The sequence below is a fragment of the Hippopotamus amphibius genome, chromosome 4, assembly GCF_030028045.1.
Source record: "Hippopotamus amphibius kiboko isolate mHipAmp2 chromosome 4, mHipAmp2.hap2, whole genome shotgun sequence".
Lineage (NCBI taxonomy): Eukaryota > Metazoa > Chordata > Mammalia > Artiodactyla > Hippopotamidae > Hippopotamus > Hippopotamus amphibius.
The window spans coordinates 25258740-25278374 of NC_080189.1; the positions used below are offsets into that span (position 1 = coordinate 25258740).

A 19635-nucleotide genomic window follows, 5' to 3' on the forward strand; every position below is an offset into this window, starting at 1 on the left:
CATTCACTGATTTCCCGCAACAATGGGAGGAGCATACAGTTGAGGAAACTGAGGTTCAGGACAGGTTCTCACTTGCTTAGAGACACAAAACTCATGAATTGTGGAGATGGGACTAATACCCAGACTCTTCTGGCTCCAAAATATGTGCTTTTTTTTTTTTCTTTCTACTTGCCAGCTTGGCATTTGGAGATCTTAGTTCCCCAACCAGGGATCAAACCCCGGCCCCCTGCAGTGGAAGCTCACAGCCCTAACCACTGGACCACTAGGGAATTCCCCACATGCTCTTTCTACTAATGTTTTTGTTGAGATTTGACTTCTTCATACAGGAAATGAGCAGTGAACCAGAGATTTTAAATTGGGAAGTTTTGTTTGGACTACAATTCTGTTGATAGTGTGGAATAACGGAGAGAGGGAGATATGGTGGTAGGGAGACCATGGAAGTAGTGATTGAAATGGTTCAGAGGTGAGGTTTTGGACTAGAAGATCGATGGTGCCCATGGAGAGAGGACACTATTTCCTAGACCTTTCTGAGGTATAACCAGTTGTTCACTGTGCTAGGTTAGACGCTGGGGATAAGTGAGATGAGAAACCTCGTACACAGGTAACTTGCATTACTTTGCATCTTTGCATATGCTCCTCTCTTTGACTCCAAGGCCTCTACCTTGATAGCCTAAATAGATAGCAACACTGTTGATTAAAATTTGGAAGAGGAAGAACAGGTTTTGTGAGAAGATTAGTTCAGCTTGGGCCCTGCTAATTTTGAGATGCCTGGGGAAATTCAGATTGTCTGCCTCTTGGGTAGCCAGAAATAGAGCTCAGAGGCTTCAGGGACAGGTCTGAGCTGGAGATAAAATTTTAGGAATAATTGGAACATATGTTACTTGAAGCACAGGACCTGGACTCAGACCTATGTCTAAATCTTAGCTCAAACACAAATTATCTGTTTCCTAACTTGTAAAATGGGATTATATCTAGGATTTTAGTAAGGATTCAGTGAAAAATCAGAATGCACTTAGCACCTTGACTGAGTTCAATAAGTGACAAAATTATCATTAGCTATTATTATTAGATTTTAATACAGACTTACTTATGAACATACTCCACTATAACAAAAAACATTTTTTTAGAAGTGGAATTCACTTAAATGCTACCTGAAATGCATTTGAATGGAAGACCCAAGGCATGGTTTGGTGCCATGTCACATGGTAGCATGGTACAAGCACCGTGTCACCTGGCCGGCAAGACTTAAGTGTGCTTTTAGCACCAGGAATGGAAACTATGAGTCCATGTCGACGGGTTCCTAGTAGGAAACTTCTCTCCAGGGCAGCAACCCAGGTACAAACTACTCCCTACTGTCCTTAAAATAAACATTCTAGGGAAAGCATTATCATTGTTTTTCATATTATGTTGCTTGCACAATACTTAGGTGTTACCTTCTGTAATTGATAATAGATCAACAGTTTGATATTTGTCCTTCTAAATCAATTTTTCCATGACCCTTTCTAAACTTTCAGCCTCTATTTTGGCCTATAATTTGATTTGTAAATTATGAATTTATTTGTGTTGTAAAATGCCACATTGTAATCAAAGCTAGCAAAATCTGGACTAGAATATATAGGTCCTATAGGAACTATAATTGCTCTTACTTGTTGTTAGGTTTTTATACTGTGTTTCAGAGAGATCTGTTTAGAACAGATGGGAAACATCTTAAAGAAAGCAACAAAACGATAAGAAAAGTGAAGGACTCACCAAAGTTTATCTACACAAGGCCAACAAATTGGTCCACTTAATCAGTTTAAAGAATTGGTCTAAAAAAAAAAAATTGGTCTGACTAGTGTTTCCTTGTTTTGCTGTTCTTAAAGGCAACATCAAGCATTTAAAAAAAAAGAAAAGCAACCCAGCAGCTTTAATTAGCTAGTATCATTCTTGAAATAATTATATATAGTGATAGACTGCATACAAAGATCATCACAATAATTTCTTCCATTCCTATATGCATATCCCTTTGAAATGTGACTTGGCTACTCCTCCTATTGAGAAGGGAGACTTAAAATATGGCACAAATGAACCTATCTACAAAACAGAGACAGACTCATGGACATAGAGTCCAGAGTTGTAGTTGCCAAAGGGGAGGGAAGGAGGAAGAGGGGTGGACTGGGAATTTGGGGTTGGTAGATGCAAACTATCACATTTAGAATGGATAAACAACAAGGTCCTAGTGTATAGCACAGGGACCTATATTCAATCTCCTGGGATAAACCATAATGGAAAAGAATATTTAGAAAAGAACATATATATGTATAAAACTGTGTTATTTTGCTGAACAGCGGAGATTTGTACAACACTGTAAATCAACTATACTTCAATAACAAACTTAAAAGAGAAGGAAAACTTATCGCCCCAATTTTTGAATATGTGCTGGCCTTTTGACTTTCTTTGACCAACAGAATGTGGTGGAAGTGATGTCAAGTAAGTTCTGCTTCAAGAGGTCTTGCAGTTCCCACTCTGTATTTGCTTGGCATGCTGCCATGATATGAAGAAGCCCAGGATAATACTGAGGATGAAAGGCTACGAGTGGAGAGAGACGTCCAGCCCAGTCAACACCCAACTGCTAGTCATGAATGCCCCCAGTCAAGATGCCAGATGACTGTAGCAGCTACATGCATGATCCCAGACAAGGCCAGAGAGCACATAAAATGGCTTTAAGGCACTGATTCTAGGGTGGTTTGCTATGCAGCAATAATATGTGTGTATATGTAGGTGTATGTATACATATATATATATTCTCTAGCCTTGAAGATGAATGTTTTTAAACTGTAAGAGCATCTTAGGTTAATCATTAGGATGCACTTGCAGACTTTAAGGATCAAAAAGTTCCTTAAAGTTCCTTAAAGCTGTAATGATATGTCACCTAGGTTGTTACAATGAACAACGAAAGGGAAGACAATTTTTCTATGATGGTTTGTACACAGTGTTTTTAGAGGTAGGGTGAAAATTCTAGACAATGTTCAAAGTCTCTTTAAATTCTAGAGCCCTGTGAAATTCAATTAAATGCTTGTGATTTTAGCAACTCCATTCCCACTTCATGAACTTGTACATGGCATGTTAATACCTTTCACAAATGACAGGATCTACTGGTTCATCTTTCACATACAATGTGATCCAAAACAGCTATGGTAGTGTAGGCAACACAGTATAGCCAACATAACGGCTAAGGCCATGAGTTCCAGAGCCATACTGTTTTGGGTTCAAACGCTGGTTCAGTTGCCTGTCAGCTGTAACCTTGATGAGATAATCTAACCATTCTTTGCCTCAGTTTCTCCCCCTGAAGAATGGAAGGATAACAAAATCTCATTGGATTGTTAATAGGATTAAATGAGTTATGCTTAAGCTTAAAACATACTAATTACTCAAAACATGTCAGATACTAGTATTGTTATTTTATGTAGGGAATGATCTAGGTGCTAGACTCAGTTCTGTTACTGTGTGACCTTCAGCAAATCAGTTAACTTCTCTGGGTTTCAGTTTTCTGTCTGTAAAGTAAGGTTTTCTAGATAACTTCCATGGTTTCATCTTTAAAATTCTATGATTCAGTGTTCAATATTTGTTCTACCCACATGCACATTACAATCTTGTCTATAATTCTAATTTTTCGAAGATTGTTTAAAACTTATTCTATTAGCAATTTTGAGGACCCTCTAGTAATGACCACTTTGAAGTACATTATAAATGACACTGCATTTACTCAGGAAACTAAACATTTTTTACTTACACCTGGTCAGCAAACATTTATAACTCTCACATATCTGAAGCAATGCCTATTCAGGTTTATGAAAACTTAAAATTGTATATTCATGTTTTAAACCATGATAAATTTGCTTGTTAAAGTAGGAAAATGTCCTCCAAAAGTGAAGAAAATATTTCACCTCACATTTTACCAAAGATCTCCAGTGTTAAATAAAATCCACTGTTAAGGGTCACATTTAAAAAACTTTTTATATTTTTTTGCTTAAGCATATTGCACACAAATATTATAAAAATGTGACTTTTATTGGCTGCATAACAAACACCATCATGTGGCCGTAGTTTATTTTACACTGCTTTATAAATTGTGGCATTTCATTTTAGTTTGATGTTTTGTGTTGCTTCCTGACAATGGATAAAACGATCAAACATACTAAGGCGCCCAGTTGGTGTGTAGAAGGTACAGTACGTGGGATTCCTTTTAAAAAGTTGATCATTTTCCTATCCTTTTCCTGTCACCCCTGTAATCAAGCTGCCACAATCCCTCAGGACCTACGCAAACGCTCCATTCAATATTTTTACAGTAACAAATTTATCAATTACTGGACCTACTACAAACTTAACTTTGAATTCTGAAAATAGACTTCAATCACTCATTTGTTCCTCCAAAAGCCTATCTACTAAACTTTCTTTTTCAGGGATCCGAAAAGTGGCACGTTAACTACGAAGGTTTCCAGTGGATCTTGGTGGGGGCGAGGGGGAGGTGAAGATAAAGCAAAGGGGCTTTTTCTCCCTTAAAAATTCCGTATTTGCTTCTGGAGCAAGAATTCCAGGAGTCGGGGAGAAGGCGGGGGAGGTGGCTCTCCTGCCCCCGGGCAGCGGGACACGGGTTTGCTAAATGTGACGGACCACTGTGATCTTGGGGGATTTTCCAGGCAGGATGGGAGCGCCGAAAAGGAGAAAAAGTGCGTGCAGCTCACGTGACCCAACTTCACTTTCAGGGTCCAAAAGCGGAGCGCAGCTGCAATCAATACCGATCTTCCACCAACTAGATTGTTTTCCTCCCAAGGACCTGATTAAAAAAAAAAAACCCCAAGTTCTGAAAGACACACTTCGGGAATTATTGGGTTTTGTTTTTTGTTGTTTTTTAAAGTTCCACTTATACCATTTATAAACGCGCTGACAACTTTTTCGGAATCACCACGATTTACGGCTTACGCGTTTGTCAAGCCTCTTCCTACAGTTCCCTCCCTTGCTTTTCCGAGCCTCCCGTTTCGGTTCCACCGAAAGAAGAAAAGCGGTAGCAACAGTTTGGTTGCCCAGCAGCCCGTCTCCCGGGCGCAATCAGCGCACCGAGGGCCTCGCACCTCTCGGCCGGCGAAGCCCAGGACTTCGGCTCCTAGCCGGCTGGGGACGCGCGGGAGGGCGGCTCGAGATCCCGGCCGTGGGCCCCGCGCCACCCGCCCTGGCTCCGTCCGCGCGGCCGGCCGCGGCGCGTAGCCGCCCCACCGGCGGGGGCGCCGGGCCGGGCGCATGCGCGCGGCGCTCCCGGGCGTGCCGGCCACACTCCCCCCACCCACTCCGAGAGCTTGTCACTTCCTGCCCTCGCCCCATCTCCGTCCGGGGTCAGTCAGTCGCTCCCTGTCGCAGCCGGAGAGTCTCTGCTTCCCCCTTCCTACCCGCTCCGCGGCGGTAGCTTAGGCTCTTCGGGGAGGGGGAGACAGAGAAAGAGAAGAGAGAGACTGACTTAATAAAGTTTCCTGAAACAGCAACTACTACCAAAAAGGGCCCACGGTGGGGGGAAACCCCCATCCTTCCCCGCCCCTCTCCAAAAGCCTGAGGGACCGTTGCAGGTGGAGCGGCGCTGGGGGGAGCCGGGCTCCGGCGGCAGCCGTTGCCCCGGCCAGGCGGGGGGGCCTCGGGTCCTGCCCGCTCGCTCCGGTTCCGGCTCCTGCGGTGGCGGCGGCAGCGGCAGCGGCTGCGGGGCGGTTCCTCCTGTCAACTGCCTGCGCCCGCGCGCCGCCCGCCCGCCCAGCTCCACAGCGCGGAGGGACGCCGTGAGCCGCCGTTGCCGTCGCCTCGCGCCGCGGAGGGACGTGGTGAGCTGTGGCGCTTCCGCCTCAGCGCCGGCGGGGACTCTTTGGGAGCGCGTGGGGCCCGAACCCCGGTCCCTTCGCGCGGTCCGCCGAGGCTGCGCCAGGTGGGGCCCGGAGCCGTCTCCCACGCCAGCCTGTCCCCGCGGCCGCCCGGCCTGCCTTCCTTCCTTCCGCCCGCCCGCCGGCCCGCCCTAGGAGTTCAGTAAGTTGGGCGCACTTGGTTGGGGGGACGGGGGCTCTAGCCGGGGAGACCCCGGCGCACGTGCGTGGCGGGAGGGCGCGACGTGGGCCGGCCGCCGGCGGGAGCTGCACCTCGGCCCCCCGGCCGCCGCGCCCCCCGCCCCACGGGCCCCGGCGCCGACCGTGCCCGCTGCGCTCCGCGCCTCCGTCCCTGCGCGCGCCCGCCCGGGAAGGCGAGGCCGCCGCCGCCGCCTGCGCAGCCGGCGAGGCCCTGGCCCTGCGCTGCGCTCCCGGGGCTGCGTTTCCGGGTAGGGCGGTGAACCTGTGGGGGAGTTCGGGTTGAAGAAGCCTCCGTGCGTTTTTCTTCTTCAGTTTGAGAGGAAGGTGCGGGGCTGTGGAGGGAAAGCGGAGGGCGGGCGAGGGGAACGTTTCTGGAAAAAGCAGCCAGAGGCCCCCCAGGAAGTTCAGGGCGAGTGACGGGTTTGTGCTTCTCTTAACAGCCAAGCCGCAATGAAGAGCTTCTTACAGTGAAAGGAAAGTAGGTCGCGCCCACTGAAAATGCCTTTAAGGGACAAATACTGTCAGACTGACCACCATCATCACGGATGCTGTGAACCAGGTATACCTCTTTCTTCTCCAGTGACTTTGCCCTCCATCAGAGCCGCTCTTGCCTTCTGTTTTCTTCTAGTTTTCGTTTCCTCCTGCCCAAGAAGTCATTCCTAACTAAGCAGGCTATAATTTCCCCAGCATAAAACCAGTTATGAAACTAAAAGCTTGTACATACAAGAGGTCTCCCCTGCTTGATCCCTTAAAAAAAGTACTACAAGTGTCACCGTAAATCTTTTCCGCAAGATCAGTTATTCAGTCCCTTTTCCTTCTCTTTCAAGGCAACCTGCAGTTAGTAGTATACCGTCATGCTCTGTGAATGGTTAAAACTGAAGAGAAAGGAAAAAATGGGTGGTAAAATACTAGCATTTATTTTCGTGGAAGCTGCTTCATTTAAACTTTTAAAAACTAAAAGTTTCTTGTGCTTAAATAGTACTTAAAGAGAGAATAATGCTTAAACCTAAAAATGGGTTTAGTTTGGACTGAGAAAAGTTTGTTGAACTCAGCTTGTTGGGAGAATCAGGTTTTGTTAAGTGCAACCTCTTAAAGAAATACCTTGGACAGAACATGCTATTGCAAAATCTGATTATTTAGGTAGAATACATAAATATTTTTAGGATAGTTTGTTCATTGGAACTTATTTTAGTTGAATTTATGAAATGAAAAAGTTGCTTTTTGGAGTCTCATGAAGAGCATTAGAACACTTCAATAAATGTGATATATAAATTATTAATAGTTTTTCTGCTTATTAGAAGTATGACATTCTTTGTCATTAACATTTCGAGGTACAGCTTAAAAGAGAATCCTTAAATACACACTGTCACTAAATCAACTAAAGGCTATTCTGTTATAGTTCAATGGCAGTTATCATTATTTTTGATCTAAAAGTTATTAGGACTTTTTGATACTTTTGCTTGTTTTTTGTTGGAGTATTTTATTTGCACTAATGTGCTTGGTTTTGTCAATTTATTTAGAGTACTTTTTTGATTGATGGGAAAAAATGTCAGGGATAAAGGGGAAGAACTTCTGTTTTCAAAAAACTTTGGTACACATGAGAATAAAAGTTGTACTATGACCCTGTCCCCACTGATTTGCTGAAAATAATAAATTTGCTCTGATGATAAAACAGGCAGTCCCAGGACAGAATCCAGTGTTTATTCAACTGCTCCCTGATCTGCCTACCTTTCACCATCCTTTCTGCTGCATATTTTGTATATTTGAAGTAAAGATATATCACTTATGTTTTACCAAATGTTGAACGGATTTTGTTAGTTTTGAAGTAGAAGGCTGCGAATGACTTCTTAAACTTGTGTTCCACTGTCTTTATTCCATTTTTTTTCCTGAGAAGTCATTTAAGTTGAATTGGTTTGTTAAGTCATCATATTAAAACTTGTTTAGGAAGAAATTTATTTAGTTGTTCATTTCTTTATTTCTCTGACAAATCTTTATTGAGCACGGATTAGGTGCTAGGCACTGTTCAAGGCAATGGGGATATAAGTGGTGAACAAAACAGATATGCTCACTCTCTCAGGGAACGTTTGAGTGGGAAAAGATAGACATAAGTAAGTAAACAAATAAGATAATTTGTGACCATACCTGGTAATTAAAGTTTTCTAGATACTTTAATGTCTTTTTAAAGAGGTTTTCCAGAGTTAACTTTTAAATATGCGTTGGAACTTTTCTGCTTCTTTTTCTCCCTCATTAACACAAAGTCAGAGAAGTTGCGTTAATTTCAAAATTTCAACTTTATTTTGCCAGAAACTTTTCCCATGCAGTTTATTTTTCAGACTGTTAGGTCAAAAGTAGTTGGTGTTTCTTCACTTTCTTAGAAGTAAATGTTTTCTGAGGATTTATTTCAGTGGCAAGCTAGAAGTTTAACTTATGTGGTAGTTAATTGTCATTATTTCAGAGGAAGGTATGGGCCAAGTGGAAAGGTGTTTCCAGTATTGAGAGGAATATGTTATGATGGTTTTAAAAAGAAGATGCCCTCAGATGGAAGAAGATGACATGATGTTTGAGATGGGCTCTCCTGAGAGGTCTGTCCTCCTTTGGATTATGAACAGTAGGTGGGTTCCTAAATGAGAATAGTGTGTTCCTGAGGAGGTCTTGATAGGATGAATCAGTTTGTAGTGAGTGGTGGTGGTATAAGCCTATCAGTGTATATAAAGTATATTCTTAGTTATAGGAAGGTTTTTTGTTAGAGAAATTTTGAAACATTCAAAAGTAGAGAGAATGGTATAAGGAATCTGATGTAACCATCACACAACTCTATCAGTTATCAGTCTGTTTTGATCTATATTCTCCTCTCCCCACAATTCCCTTCTCCATCCTCCAAATGCTCCCCCATTCTCCATTATTTGTAAGCAAATCTCAGACATCCTAGGCAGAAGGATATTTTAAGGGGCTTGTTTTAAGGGAGGAGAGACTTACAAAAGTAAGTATTTTATTCTGGGAAGTATGTTCTTGGAAGGATGTAAAGAAAGATGTTAACTTCTGAGCATTGTGTTTTGTGGCTGGAGGGAGATGCTGTTTTTTTCCTAAGTGGTCATGTAACCTGATCTTGGAAGGGATGATAGGATATGTAAGGGGAAATTTTATAAAATATATTAACATACAGAGGTTTTTTAGGGTTGAGAGTATGTTTTCAAATGAAGCAAGAATAGTTTCTTACAATGGGATCTATACAGATGTGTATACCAGGTGAATGTATCCACTCATAACTAAACTAACCCTGGGGTTATTTTGAATGGTGTCTCAGGATGTGTATGTATTCTAGTGGTACTAGTGATGGTGATAGGTGACAATATTTTGCTCTAGCTTTAAAATCAGGTATTGTCATGTGGATGTGGAAGTTAGTGTATTTTAGGAAGTTTTCTGGAGCATGTACCTAAATGAGGAAAAGGGGATCTAAGGAGAAGTTTCCATTTTTTTCCCCCATATTTCTCCCTTATTCATTACTCTTTTTTCATTCTTCCTTTGTAGAATTCTTGCCTCTTAGAGAGCCAGATCTTGGAATTTTTTAGTTCTTTAAAATTGTATACTTTCCACCCTATTTTTTTAAGTTATTTTTTGTAATCAGTTATCGGTTGTTACAATGTACAAACACTGGAAAGAGATCCATCTAATCCAAATAAATGATGTCATCAATTGTTTACAAACTTCTGCTGTTGTTTCTCTAAGGGAAACAACACATTCTACTTCTGTTAGATTTTGGAAAAGATTTTTCAGTTTTTTGTGTCAGGAAAGCAGTTGATTTGTAGATGATGATGATGGTGATGGTGATAGAACAGTTATTGAGCCTTTACTGTGTATTCCAGGCTCTGATTTAACCTGTATTAGCTAATTTAATCCTCACACAAGCCTAAGATTTAGGTACTTTTATTATGCGTATTTTAGAGATGAGAACAGAGAGATCAGAATGTGATTTGCCTTAGTGGTATCCAGTAAATGTCAGAAAAAGCGTTTCAGCTCGGTCCAGGTCTGGAGTCTTCTGTTCTCAACCACTGCAGTTAGTGCCAATGTCAGATGTTCTCAAAATGAGTTGTATTTGTTTGTGTGTTCTTTAAAATACCCCAGAGTGTCTCTTAAAATTGGGAAAGTTTTGCTTAATGGAATGATTTGGTCTTGAGACATAGTTCCTCCCATTTGTGTACACTGAACTTAAGAGTTGAAGCCTAAAAGAGAATCTAAGGCTGTGTCTATACACATAGCATAGCAGGCTTTATCCCTCTTATCAGACAGCTAAATGCTGTCCAAGCCCAGGCCCTGAAGCAGTAGCAGCACACATTACTTAAGTAACCCTCCTTATCTTCTCACATTGAGCAGATGATGGTAAAATGGTAAAACGTCATCTAGGTTAAGATGGTAAAACATTATAACATATCAAAAAAAGAGGTAATTAAAATGGATGGTTTTTCTCCCCCACAACTATCTCTTTATCTGATATCTGATGGAAAACTCAGTTTTCCTTCGCAGTTGTCTTGTTTCTTATTACCGTAAGCTTATTTATTATATATTTATATTGCTAATCTGGGAATTTTGGAAAGCAGGGGTGATGTAGATCTCTGTATATGAAAATTTTTATTTTTATAATGGGAATGTTATTTTTACTTATTACAAAAATGTGTTCCTTCTAAAATGCACACTTCCAAAAGCCCAGGCTTATGAAGCATGAGGCAGAAAGTGAAAATCACCCCTATAAACCCACCGTGATAGAAAGAACCTTTGTTAAGTTTTGTTGGTATCCCACCAGACTTTTTGTGTTTATATTAGCATTTATATATAGACACACATATACATTGTTTCTTTCTTTCTATAGCTAGAGAAATATATATTAATATAATTGAAATCATATTCTATAACCTGTTTTTGTTGCTTAACGATGTATTATTGACATCCTTTGTTGTCAGTACATGTAGATCTAGCTCATGCTGTGTAACAGCCGTGAGAGATTCCGTTGTACGGCTATTTCATAGTTTATTTTAGTCTGGTTCCTTTTGAGAGACTTCTAAGTTGTTTGAAATCTTCCTCAATTATTTACAGTGCTGTAGAGTACTGCAGTGGACATTCTTGTACATCTGTCATTGTGCACTTGACCAGTTCTTTCCCTAGGCAGTGGGTTTTGAGTTTTGCTCTCTTAATTACCCAGATAGCTGTACTAGATTGTCTAGAGAGTTGTGGAATGGTTTATGAGGTGTGGCTAGGCTATCATTGCCCTAGAATTTTGGTTAAACGTAGTGGTTCCTCTTCAAGGGGAATAAAAAGGCAAACATGATTAATGTGTACTAAATAATACCAAAATAGTAAGATCTTTGCATTTGAACTTAATGCATAGCATCAGTAGCCTTAATTTTGCCTTGAATTGAGAAAAATTTTAGTTATATTTTTCCCATTATTACATTTTGCCTTACAGAGCTAATGGTGAAATATATACAAAAAAGTGTGATTGTCATTAACATGATTATAGCAAACCATTGTTTTACTTCAATAGTAAATGATTTAAATAACCCTTTTTTATGGGGATTGGGGTGGGTGTTTGTCTTCCATGTAGTTTATATCCTGGAACCTGGAGATGCTCCTTTGTTACAGCAACCACTACAGACATCCAAATCTGGTATTCAGCAAATAATTGAGTGCTTTCGATCAGGTATGAATGTTTTAGGATGTATTTTTAATCTTCACATAGTAGCTAAAAACTACCTAGAAATCCTTAGAAATAATTTTTTAAAAATAAAATGTATACATTGGTTTTCTTTATAAAATACTTTTGTCATTTTTAAAAAGTGGGTGAGTAAATATTGACTTGATTAGAGATTCTTTTTCAGTACTATATATTATATACTAATTTAAAAAGTATTTAGTATGGTTTAAAGAAATATGTGGTATATTTGCTGATAAAGTGTCTCAAAGATTCATTGTTATTTTTTTGCATGTTCTTTATAAACTCTCAAAGAATGGTAGTAAATTATACAGGGTCTTTATGAACTTTGGCAGAGTAGATTATTTACTCAGAATGTCTGAGATGTCCCTGTCATTTCTGTTTATGTGACTCACCATCTCCTACCTAAGCCTGGAGTTTCACTATCTTTAGTAGAGCACAAGATAGAAGAAAGACTTATTCCAGCCCTGGTATCTTCAGATGTATTTGTTTAGCTTTTCTTTCTATTAGATTACTATAATAATGGATATATAATAAGTACATCAGTGCAGTTACAATCCAGTGCTCTAAAGTAGGTGTTACTAAGTATAAATGGTTCAGAACTGTTAGAACTCTTGTGTTATCAGCAAGATCTTAGGTTGCTATGATTCTTAGGATCCACTTGTCCGCCTCTTGTAGATTTGGCTTCTCTGACATTACAGGCTGTTAAATGAAATATGAACAAGCAAACACACACGACTGATGGACACCTAAGTGGTGGGCAGTTGAAGGATTAAAATATCTTTTATTATTTTAAAGCTTATATCTTAATGAAAAATTTCTGAGATTCAAAGAAAAAGATAATTTATATGAAACCACTTGTTTTGTATTGATGAGAAATTTTTTGTGGTGCTTGTTTTTAAATCATTTTAAAGGGAAATAGTGTATATTTGAATTACTTTAGGATTTTAAGAAATAGATTGTTCTTTAATCTAAAATAAAGTTAATTCTGACGCTGATTCATTTCTTACGCTTTTCAAATGTCCTCATGACATTGCTCTTATGTATGTTTAAATCAGTAAGTATTTCATGTATACCATATGCCTACGCTCATGTTGGTTAGTGGTGTAATGTATTTTACTGTGTTTTTTGTTGTTTTTTACTTTTGATAATTGCCCTTGGTTAACAGAAATAACTAATAGGTCAAATTCTCCTGTGGTAAATACAATTAAAATTTTACTAATTAGAGGCAGTATTTAAATATGTTTCTGGCATTACAGAAGAATGATTAGTTTTTATTTGTAGTAAGAGTTTCTGTTGGCTGCTTTTAGTCTAGAGATAAAAATTCTTTTTGTTATTTCTCATATCATGGAAATGAAGGTACTAGCTTCACGCTTAGTCATATTCCTTGCTATAGGTTTCTTTTTTAAAAATTCATAATTTGGAATTAATGAAGTTATTTTATACTGCTTAATTTATTATAGTGTTATTTGATTAAGAAGTTAGAATTGTTTCATTTATTTGTGCTTTGTCTTGTAAAATATACCTTTTCAACAAGATCCTGTACCCAAAATCTATACTGTTTTTTTAACTTTGGCAGGTGAATATTTAAAAATGAAATTATGTGTTTTCTCATTGCACTGTGGTTGTATCTGTTTTCTGTGTTTGCCATTTCTTTACTGAGCTAAAGGAAAGGGACTATGAAACGGGTAATATGTTCTTTGTTAAATGTCCCTGGCAAATTTGTCTTCTGAGTTATTTTTTTAAAAGCAGATTTTGAAAATACTACAACTTAAATTCTCTAAGTACCCAGTCATTTAAATTAGAGATGGTTTAGAAATATGCTGAATGGGACAAAGAAACTAATTTTGGATTAATAAAGGAATTATTTTACTTCATTAGTGTATCTCATAGCTAAGTAATTCTAATTTTCTCAGGATAGTAATCTCTTACATATCTGTATAATCTCATATCTTCTAAGGCAGTTCTTCTTTAGCACTGAGGTTATTTAAGCCTTGGCTGACTAAAACCTTGAGAGGATGTCAGCTGGAAGTTTGGGCCACATGACTTAGGGTCTAAGATCCCTTCTCATCCTGAGACTCCTGTAAGTTTCTCCCAGTCTCACTCTGCTCCCGAGGAGCCCCTCAATGACTCATCTCTTTCTAGGCTCTTTCCATGACAGCTGGGTCACACACATTGCATTTAAAGAGCTATCCTGGTGGCGTTTTATATCTGACAGATATTTGAAGATGGAACTTTGAAGTCCATGCTTTCGCTTTTGTTAACTTTCAGAGGCTAAGCTGGGTTGGGCAGTAGTAATGTGTCAGGATACCTGCCTTTATCTTCAAGCTCAGATAGTTATCTTCAGCTCCTATATCAGCTCTGTTTAAGGGATTCACGGTTTCCTGCCTATATTGGGCTCTCTATGACCTGGTGTTAATTCCTACCCAAGCTGGAAGTTCATAAAAGGTCGAGGAAGGAGTTGACTCATTTTTTAGGTCCACCAACCTCACGTGTGCTGTACTGACTGCTTGATCAGTTTTGACTCCTTTTCTTTGCTTTACACGTCAGCTTTTGCTTTGGACTGTTTTCCTAGGTTTAAATTACAAATACTTCTTGACCTCTAATCTCTCTTTATTTCTATCTGCTTGACTTATAAATTAATCTTATAGACTTTTCTTTCTAGAATAAGTGGTTTAAAAAATAATAAAGAGGTATAAAAGGGTATACAAGAAATAAAATGTGTCTTGCTCAGACAGCACTGCTACATGGTTTGTGTCTTCTTCCAGAGACCTTCTACACATATATGAACATGTATCCCTCACTTTCTTCCTAATACAAATAGTAGCTGGCTCTACGTAGTTAGGTATCTTTGGTTTTTTAACAGTACATTCCACTGTTGTTTGACATCTGTCCATAGATAGATACCTCATTTTTTTTTTAGAAGGCTGCCTGTTTTGCCTCTACCTACAGATTTTCTACTCTAAAATCCCTGTTGGTTGGGTGACTTGAGACATGCTGTTTGCTCTGAGTCCTGGCTTCAGGTACTCTTGACTGGGCGCTGCCCTTTGCTCGAGCCTTTCCTTAGTTGCGTCAGTCCTTCTAGAATCATGTCTGTGACTTTTTGTCTTCAAATTTCCCTCCTTTCCATTAACTTTTAAAAAGTTGAAGTATAGGTGATTTACAATGTTGTTTTGGTTTCTGGTGTACAGCAAAGTGATTCGGTTATATACATGTATATATTCATTCTTTTTCATATTCTTTTCCATTTTGTTTTATTTAGGGATATTGAATAGAATTCCCTGTGCTATACAATAGGGCCTTGTTGTTTATCTATCCTATATATGATAGTTTGTATCTGCTGGTCCCAAACTCATAATCCAACCCTACCCAAATAGAAAGAAAATTTTAAACAACAAAAAAAAAGGTGTGCTTCCATGAGATATTTATAAAAATTGATTTAATTGAGCTTAATAATCTTCCTTAGTCTCTTAGTCTTCTGGTAGAGGCAGAGAAGCTGTGGAATGCCTAAGGTTAGAAACAGAAAAGTGGGAAAAGGGAAGGATAGATCATTTTGTCCAGTATTCATATAGAGTTGACATCTTGTTTTGAATTCTTGAAATATATATCTCCTTTTAGAATATTATACAGTAGACTCTTGAACAACACGGGTGTGAACTGCACAGGTCCATTCTTTGTGGATTTTTTCGGTAGTAGATATTACAGTATCAGACTATCCTTGGTCGACTGAATCCAAGGGTATGGTGGAAGGGAGTATAAGGAGGACTGTAAGTTATATGCGGATTTTTTTTTTAATATGCGGACTTTTGACTGCGCAGAGGGTTGGCATCCCTAACCCCCGCATTTGCTCAAGGAGCAGCTGTGTTATAGAAAAAAAGTTCTGCGTAAAGAATATACTGTTACTGTGTGAAAGTAACAGGATCTTTTTTTAATCTTAGGGAGGAATAATTTGTAGTAAAAAATGAGAATTGGCTTTGTGTGATGGATGTTTGCTATTGTCATTATCTAACTAAATTTAAGTTTGGTCATTTAATTTCCTAGAAGAGTTTTTATTTTTTTTTTTTTACTACTTAAAGCAACATTTCTTGCTGTTAGTGTAATCTATGACTGGATGGTGGTGCCTCAGTTCTGACTCTGTAAGTAGAAGCTTGGGATGGAAGTACGATTTATCACAGGTACTTAAGAGAGCGCCATATTATATGATGGATTTTTTTTTTGGTTGATATTTTATATTAGTCTGGGAATTTCTTAGGGGTGCAGATCATATCCTTCACTTTCATGTCTTCAGTGAATAACATTGTACCTAGTATTTAATAGGTGTTCGGTAAATGTGTGTTAGACTAAATGAAAGATTCACCAAATAGGCACTAATAGTTTTATTCTACTTATAAATTTATGGTAGTATGTGGCAGTGTTCCATAATTAATCTAGTAATTTTTTTTTAACCAACCCTTGTAAGTGGTGGTTTTAAGATAACAATTTTATTTTTCTCAAGTTTTCTTACGTTAAGGATGATTAGTTAGAAATTCCCTTCATACTGGTCTTAGAACTCAGGAGGTGTGACACAAGTTATAGATTTGCTTGCAGTGTTGGGATAGTATTGTGGTTAAACAGTCATCCTAAAGAAACTGAGCTCATGTGTGAGTCAACAATAAAGCATGCAGTATACTATTTAAAAATCATTATTGCCACAGACTTCCCTGGTTGCGCAGTGGTTAGGAATCTGCCTGCCAATGCAAGGCACACAGGTTTGAGCCCTGGTCTGGGAAGATCCCACATACCACAGAGCAACTAAGCCTATGCCCCACAACTACTGAGCCTGCGCTGTAGAGCCCGTGAGCCACAACTACTGAGCCCATATACCACAACTACTGAAGCCTGCAAGACTAGAGCCCATGCTCCGCAACAAGAGAAGCCACCACAATGAGAAGCCTGCGCACTGCAATGAGTAGCCCCGGCTCTCCGCAATGAGTAGGCCCCCCCCACAACGAGAAAGCCTGTGCGCAGCAATGAAAACCCAACGCAGCCATAAATAAATAAATAAATAAATAAATAAAATCATTATTGGCACAACTTAAAAGGGTCATTGACCAACATATCAGTATATTAGGGGAGAAAAGGAAGGCTTATCTTTGTCTAGCACAGAGGAGTTAGAATTAACATTATGTCATATCAAGTTACTGAGATCCAGCCTAATGTAAAATTGAATAGTGATTCCTTTTGAAAGAAATCTTTTAAACGTTTTTATCAGTATATACAATGTGTTTGGCATTGATAGCACAGGATAAACCCTTGATGAGGTTTAACTACACTTTATTGAGCACCCATTGTATGTGAGAATCTGAAATATTCATAAATTATTAATTTAATTAAAAGTTAATTAATTTCTAGGCATCAAAAGCCTTCCCTTAGGCAGGCTGGTTTTTTGAAAGATACTGATTGATGATTTATGTAAGCAGTGTATAAGTAGTACGTAGTGACTTCTAAGATAATTTAAAAACCTGGGGCAAGAAAGAGAGTTATTAAATATAGGAAAAGGAATAATTAGGAGTAAGGCAGCGTGGCTCGCTTTCTCTCAGGGTTAAGAGTTGTGAAAGAACTTTTGTTTCTGTTGAGATGAACTTTTGTTGCTGTCCTTGTTCCTTGTTTCAGGTTATAGAAAGTTTTAACTATTGACAGAGGCACAGTTGGTTGGCTGTGTCTAATTGTCAGTGAGCAAAGCAATCAGAAAATGGCAGCTGATTAGAATAAAGCCATTATGTCCCCATGGGAAACCAACGAAACCTTAAAAGGCAACTGAAACTAACTTAGGGAATAACTTTTGCCTCTGTTTATGGAATGAGGGCACATCTTATATTTCTCATTTGTAAAATATGTAAGCAGAATTGGAAGGTCATTCAGGTCCCTTTTTTGACTTTCTAGTCAACTTTACCTAGACTTTAAAAAAAATCTTATTTATAGGGAAGGTTTTCTTAAACATAAAGAGGGCTCTCCAATATGTCATTTAACAAATCCCATCAGGCATGGTCCTGAAAGCTTGGGAATACAATGGTGAGCATCAAAAGATATCTTCTCTGTCCTCTTAGAGCTTCCAATTTAATGAGGATACAGAAAAGTAACTAATTACAAGATAGCAGGATAATATAGTATAGATGTATAGGGTGCTCTGGGAATATAGAGGAAGAATTTTTTTTAAAGGTTTTATTCTTTGTAGAGTTTCTGAACAAGCCCGAGGGCTTTGCTTGCTGCTTTCCCCCTCTTTTCCAGTAGCATCTCCCCCTTCCTTCCTTTCTTTCTTCCCTTTTTAATATTTATTTATTTGGTTGCTCTGGGTCTTAGTTGCAGCAGGCAGGTTCCTTACTTGTGGCATGCAAACTCTTAGTTGCGGCCTGCAAGTGGAGTCTAGTTCCCTGGCCAGAGGTCGAATCCTGGCCCCCCTGCATTGGGAGCACAGAGTCCAGGGAAGTCCCATAGGGGAAAAATTCTTAACAAAAACTGAGGGATCCAAGAAGGCTTCCTGGAGGAAGTGACATCTAACCTGGAATCTGAAGGATTCGTAGAAGTGAGCCAGTCCAGGGAAATGGGAGAATGTTATAGGCAGGGAGAAAAAAACTTCGGTGATGTCCTGAAAAGTAAGTGAGAGAGACAATTTGCTGAATCCAAGGACCTGGAAGAAATTTGGTATGCCTGGATCGACACAACTGTGTTTGTAAGTGTGCATGTGCGTAGGTGGTGTGAGGGTGGTGGAGCATTTGTGATTGATAATTAAGGTTGATGAGTCAAGGTTAGAGCCAAATACCTTTTCTTTCTTTCTTTTTTTTTTTTTTTGGATGCTTATTGGGAATAAATATACACTCTCTACTGAATATAACTAACTGTAACTAGGGGACTGAAGAAGAAATTGATACTGTTTTTGTTCTTTTATGGTTGACTGAGATAACCTGATAGATATGCCTGATTTAGGGATGCAGTCTTAAATTTTTACAAATAACTTTTTTTATGTGTGACTTCATGTACTTTCTAATTAGATCTTCAGTAGAATTCTTAAGCTAAACCTAGTTCAGATAATTTCTGTGTCCCTCTTCAATCCTTTTAAACTGTCTTTCAAGGCAGAATTGAATTTGTAGTATGCATCTAGCTGGCCTTCTAATTTAGAATTAAAGTGCAAAATTTTCCCGCGTTTTCTTCCATCTGGTATTACACTCACCTACACTTACTAAGGACTATGTGTAGATCAATTAGAGAGGTTTATCTATAGTGTTTTTTTTTTTTCTATAATGTTTTTTATCATCAGCCTACCTCTCATAGTTTGTCAGTCACTTATGAGGTTAACTGTGAATTAAATATATTAGCAGTTTATTGCCAATATTTTGTAAGGTGAAATAGACTAGAGAAGTGTGTGTGTGTGTCTGAATGTGAACTTACTATTATACAAAGAATAATACCCAAGCTATCCTCTGAATCTTTAAAAATGTATGTTTTCTGATTTTGCAGTAATATGGTCTAGTGGAGTCAACTTTGAGTTGGATTTGGGAAATGGTGGAAATTATTTTATATATGTATATATATTTTTTCTCAGTAGAAACCTGGATTTATAACTTAATTCTTCCTGAACTTAGGTTCATATTTTCTTTTTTCTTTAATTAATTAATTAATTAATTTATTGGCTGTGTTGGGTCTTTGCTGCTGTGTGAGGGCTTTCTCTAGTTGTGGCGAGCAGGGGCTACTCTTCATTGTGGTGTGCAGGCTCCTCATTGCTGTGGCTTCTCTTGTTGTGGAGCATGGGCTCTAGGCGCCTGGGCTTCAGTAGTTGCAGCACATGGGCCCAGTAGTTGTGGTTCATGGGCTCTA

General features: G+C 39.1%; 1 protein-coding gene across 9 annotated transcripts in view; it reads left to right on the top strand.

Annotated features, from left to right (window-relative positions):
* Nucleotides 1–5379: 5379 nt before the first annotated feature.
* Nucleotides 5380–19635, top strand: part of ZNF800 (zinc finger protein 800) — a 45782-nt gene continuing 31526 nt past the window's right edge. For 8 of the 9 annotated variants that reach the window (XR_009053051.1, XR_009053054.1, XR_009053053.1 and 5 more), the window contains exons 1-3: nucleotides 5380–6042; nucleotides 6521–6639; nucleotides 11677–11772. Coding sequence is in view for 4 of the 9 variants with exons in the window: in XM_057730387.1 (XP_057586370.1) it covers nucleotides 6579–6639; nucleotides 11677–11772 (157 nt within the window). In the remaining 5 variants the exon portion in view is untranslated. Of the gene's footprint in view, nucleotides 6043–6294; nucleotides 6405–6520; nucleotides 6640–11676; nucleotides 11773–19635 lie in introns of those variants that run through there. The other variant, XM_057730388.1, reaches the window with a different exon arrangement.